Raw genomic sequence first — 4,761 nt, forward strand, 5'->3', positions numbered from 1 at the left:
CTGTGAGACGCCCAATGGCCAGTGCCTCAAATACACAAAAACAGGAGCCACAGACAGAGCATAGCCCAACAAGCAGTGGGCCCCCAGCAAACCCACATGCAGAAAAATGAATGCTAGGACACATGCTAAAGCCAGAGCCAGAACGGCCTTCCAAATCCCAAAGGACTCCCAGCATCTCTGCATCACCTGCGTCTGCACTTCCGGTCCTAACTCTGAGTCCTAGAAACGCAGCTTTCCCTGAGCTCCCAGGAGACCTGGCTGCACAAGGCAGGGCAGAGCCAGGTTTTGTGGGACCTGAAGTTATGTAATTTGGAAGTCCTACTTTAAGAAAAAGAATGCAAAATTACAGGCTTAAAATTAGGCAAGTGAGTATGTAGGACAAACAAAGAAATCACAACAAATTGTAAATTTTCAAAACTTGGCAAATACCAAAACATAACATAATGTTTATATTAAGTCACTGTCCCACTTCTATCATGTTTTTCCAACATTTTTTTGCAGCATAATCTGCGATTACTTCTTCGTATGATTTTGCAATATCATTTTTTTAAAGATTTTATTTATTTATTTGATAGAGAGAGACACAGCGAGAGAGGGAACACAAGCAGGGGCAGTGAGAGAGGGAGAAGCAGGCTTCCCGCCGAGCCAGGAGCCCGATGTGGGGCTCGATCCCAGGACCCTGTGACTATGACCTGAGCCGATGGCAGACGCTTAACGACTGAGCCACCCAGCGCCCCTGCAATATCATTTTTGATAAAAATGTGTTTATTATGGATGCTCCAGATGCATAAAATGTTATTTCTCATGGTGCCTTATGCACTGTTCATAGTAGCTCTACTAGTTGCTGCCTTGAAATCATAGGAATTCTGATCAATTCTCTTTCATAAAATTCAAGCCAAAATAAGAATGTATGTTTTATAATTGTCTCACTGCATTATCAAGTATATTCCCAACAAGACAAAACTTCAGTTTTAATCAGGCATCAGTTGAGAACAGAATCTTCCATTTATGGTTTTACATAAATGGATAACAGGAAGAACTTTCTACAGACCGACTCTTGTCTCCACACTTTTCAAACCTCCCTTTCCCTCCCCCGCCCACCTACTTCTGGTGCCAGGCACTGGAGGACACGTTCATATCATTCACACCACCGTAGCAGCCTTTGTTCCCGCAAATTCATCCCGTGGCACGGTAACTGGTAGGAGCCACCTCCTAGCTGAATGGTTAGCAAGGACATGTCTAATTCCAGGCGTGCCTGTGAACCAGATAAATCTGCCTCATTTAACCCAAACTAAGTACGCACATCCTAGCTCTGCTTCTCCTTAGTCATGTCCCCAAAGGGGCTGCAGCCCGTACCCCCCCCCCATAGAAGGGCGACAAAGGGCGTCAGAGAGGCGGAGACAGAGGCCCTCTCCAATTGCAGCTAAAGGATTTTGCTTTCACAAATTTTACATGAAATCATACTTGCCTGTGAACACAGTGCTTGGGGGCCCTCCCACGGGCTCTGCCACTTAAGCTTCCGGAAATCCAAACTGCCTGTGGGTATTCCTAAAGTAAAAGGCCTTACTTGAAGGAGAGTTGTGTGCCCCTCTCTTTGCTGCCACCAGCAGGAGCAGAAAGAAGTGACTGGAAGGTGTAGAAAGAGCAGGACTTAAGATGCCAGTTGGGTCTGAGAAAAATACTGCAAGCAAGAGATAACAGGCCCCCCAAATGACGGGAACCAACAAATGAGGGGACTGGTCAGTCCGTAAGGAGACACGAACAAGAGGAGAGAGATGTGGCAAAAATGTGTATGGATAAGGCCTGATGAGGGGGGAGCCTTGTGTGCAGGTGGGTGGAGTCTAATGAGGGGGGGTGACTAACAGTTGAGGGCGGGGCCAAAGACTAAGGTATCCTAACTGATAGATGAGTGGACTCTGAAGACCGGGGCCATGGACACACAAAATGTGAGTAAGGCCCGCATGGCCGGGGTCTGCCTGGCGGATGATGAGCAGTGACTACAGATGAGTGGGAGACTGGAAATAAGGTGGATGGGCCTGGAAACGAGGGGGCAGGGCCACTTGTGCCGGGCCCCCTTTGTTCCCAGCACCACAGACGGGGACAGCAAGGGGAGGGTACCCCACTGAGCATGTCCGTGTTCTTCCCTCCCCTGATCAGTCAGAGAAGGCAGCCGTAAAGATTCAGTCATGGTGGCGTGGCAACATGGTGCGCCGGACGTTACTGCACGCGGCACTCAGGGCCTGGGTCATCCAGTGCTGGTGGAGGTCGATGCAGGCCAAGATGCTGGAGCAGAGACGGCGCCTGGCACTAAGACTCTACACCTGCCAGGAGTGGGCAGTGGTGAAGGTGCAGGCACAGGTTCGAATGTGGCAGGCCCGCAGACGGTTTCTCCAGGCACGCCACGCAGCCTGCATCATCCAGTCTCACTGGCGCTGGCATACCAGCCAAACCCGGGGCCTGATCCGGGGCCGCTATGAGGTCAAAGCCAGCCGGCTGGAGCTGGACATCGAAATCCTCTTGACCTAGGGAGCTAGCAGAGCCAAGGAGACTGGATCTCTCTTCCAATAAAGACACTTACTGACCACGGTCTTGCCCTTTGGAAATCAGACCCATAAAAGAGGGATCAGCCCCTAAATAATGGTCTAGAGCCCGTCTCAGGGCACGCCGCCCTAGGTCCTTGCACCTACTGCAAACCTGAGCCATCTTGCACCCAAAAGAGACCCCAGGGGCCCAGGATAGGCTCTGACACCTTAGCCAGCCTGATCCCAGCTCCACAAGCAGGGCTATGCACTGGGCTGAATCTTTCTGCAGCCCCTCCCTGGGCTTCTCCATTCAGGGGAGGACACCAGAGAGTCAGGCTGCAGCCAGAGCCGGCTGGGAAGGCCAGGATTCCACAGCCCTGTGCGGGGCAGGGCCCTCAGGGCCGGTGCAGGCTTGGCAGGGAGCCAGGAGGACAGGGCACCCAGCTGAGTAACAGCAGGCCAGGCGCTGTGCCCCACTGGGGGATAGTCTGCCAGAGTCAGCCCTGGGGAAGGCCGGGGCAGGAACTGAGGAGCAGCAAGCTGTGCCTGCCCGTTCGGCCCCAGGGCCTGAGACAAGGCTTCCCTCCCCTCTGCCGGCCTCTCCCTGAGAGAACCAGGCGCGGTGAGGGAGGGGAGAGAAAGCACAGGGAGGTGGGGCTGAGGAAACAAGCAGAGGGAGAGTAGGGGTGGGCGGGGGAAGGACTGTCCCAATGCCACTGGAAGTCATTGGTTTGGGGATACAACCTCTAAATCTTACCACATCCTTAGAAGCAGCTGTTCTGGCATCCCCCCAAGATCCCCCGTATTGGCCCCAACCCTCCCACAGACGGCTACAGCCTCTGCAAGACCTGCCTCAAGGGGGTGCAATGGGCCTCCGAGGGCTGAGTCTCCTGCTAACACTGAGCCCTCTAGGGTCAGCCCTCTGTGTACCAGTCTCTCACAGCCTCTGTTTTAGCATTAAAGCAGGTCCCTCGGCTCTTTGTCTCTGAACCTGCCTCCTGGAAGCCTGAGGCTCATGACCCTCCCTAGGGGTCTGCGATGGGTGGCCTTGCCTGAGGGGTGGGAGACCAGTTGGAGAGATGTACAGATGTCAGAGGTCCTCATGGGCCTTGCAGCTGGGTAAGGCTTTCCCTCCCCTCAGGGGCGCCTGTGTGCGTGCGTGTGTGCGGACGTGTGTGTGTTTGGGGCTCAGGGGAGGGTGTCTCCAGAACAACTGTGGCAGGTCTGGGGGTTCAGGGATCAGTCTGACACCCAATGCCTTCAGTAGCTGCAGGTGGCAATGATGCAGCCAGGTACCTTGCTCTTCCAAAGGAGCCCCTTCAGGAACTTTGGACATGGCTCCCATCTGCCCGCCTTGCAGGAGTGAGTGGTAGGAGACTAGTTAGGTCTGCGTGCTGAACATGATGGAATTCTGCATGACTATGCCTGCAGGCGCCACCCCTGCAGTGAGAAGTAGTTAAATCCAAGGTTGGCGAGGCTTTAAGTCTCTGATTCTCAACCTACAGTGGACATTGGAATCCTCTGGGACACAAAACATACCAACGCCTGGGCCCACCCAGAGATTCTGCTTTAAGTAGTCTGGGGAGAGGCCTGGACACTGGAATTCAGTGTGCAGCCACGATTTGGAATCCGCTGAGTTAAGCCCTTCCCAGCCCCAGGCAGAGGAAGTGAATGAGACATAGGATGGGAGTCGACAGAAAGGATCCCCTTAGGGGCCTGGTCAGCTAGCGTTGGCCTGGGTGGGGGGAGCCACGGATACATCCTCGGCAGAGGTGAGGCTGCAGGTGGGGCTTTCAGGGGCAGACACCCTCATGGAACATCACAGACCCTCCCTTCTCTTCCCCACTGTCATTGAGAATTGGGCTGCTGAAGGAACTCTCCCTTACACTAACAGAATTGAGGTTTGGGGGGGGGTGATGCTTGCAGACTTGGGGCAGGAGGGGGCCTGAGGGCACTCTGGAGGACTTTGTATCCCCATTCTTGCTCCTCTCCCAGGTGACACTGTGTCCCCAAGAGATATGTGCCCTAGGCCTGATCAACAAAGAAATATATTGACCCTCAGACTGGTCCAGCATCCTGGGCCCCTAAGAAGATAGTTCAGCAAGTGGGCCCATCCCCTACTGGTCCCTTCCAGCCCTGAAAAAGGATTCCCAGGTGGCATTTCATCTCCTTGCTCCCAGGATGCCCATCCCATGCTCTCAAGCCCCTCACCCGATACATCTCCAACCTCAGTTCTGAT

At 53.8% G+C, this 4,761-nt stretch overlaps 1 protein-coding gene across 1 annotated transcript; it reads left to right on the forward strand.

Annotated features, from left to right (window-relative positions):
- The first annotated feature begins 1,931 nt into the window (after positions 1 to 1,931).
- IQCF6 (IQ motif containing F6) lies at positions 1,932 to 2,526 on the forward strand. The gene is made up of 2 exons (XM_021695211.2): positions 1,932 to 1,946; positions 2,158 to 2,526. Exons 1-2 carry the CDS (start codon positions 1,932 to 1,934, stop codon positions 2,524 to 2,526), a joined length of 384 nt encoding a protein of 127 aa, XP_021550886.2.
- The last annotated feature ends 2,235 nt before the right edge of the window (positions 2,527 to 4,761 follow it).

Source organism: Neomonachus schauinslandi, chromosome 1 (genome assembly GCF_002201575.2).
Source record: "Neomonachus schauinslandi chromosome 1, ASM220157v2, whole genome shotgun sequence".
In the NCBI taxonomy this organism is placed as follows: domain Eukaryota; kingdom Metazoa; phylum Chordata; class Mammalia; order Carnivora; family Phocidae; genus Neomonachus; species Neomonachus schauinslandi.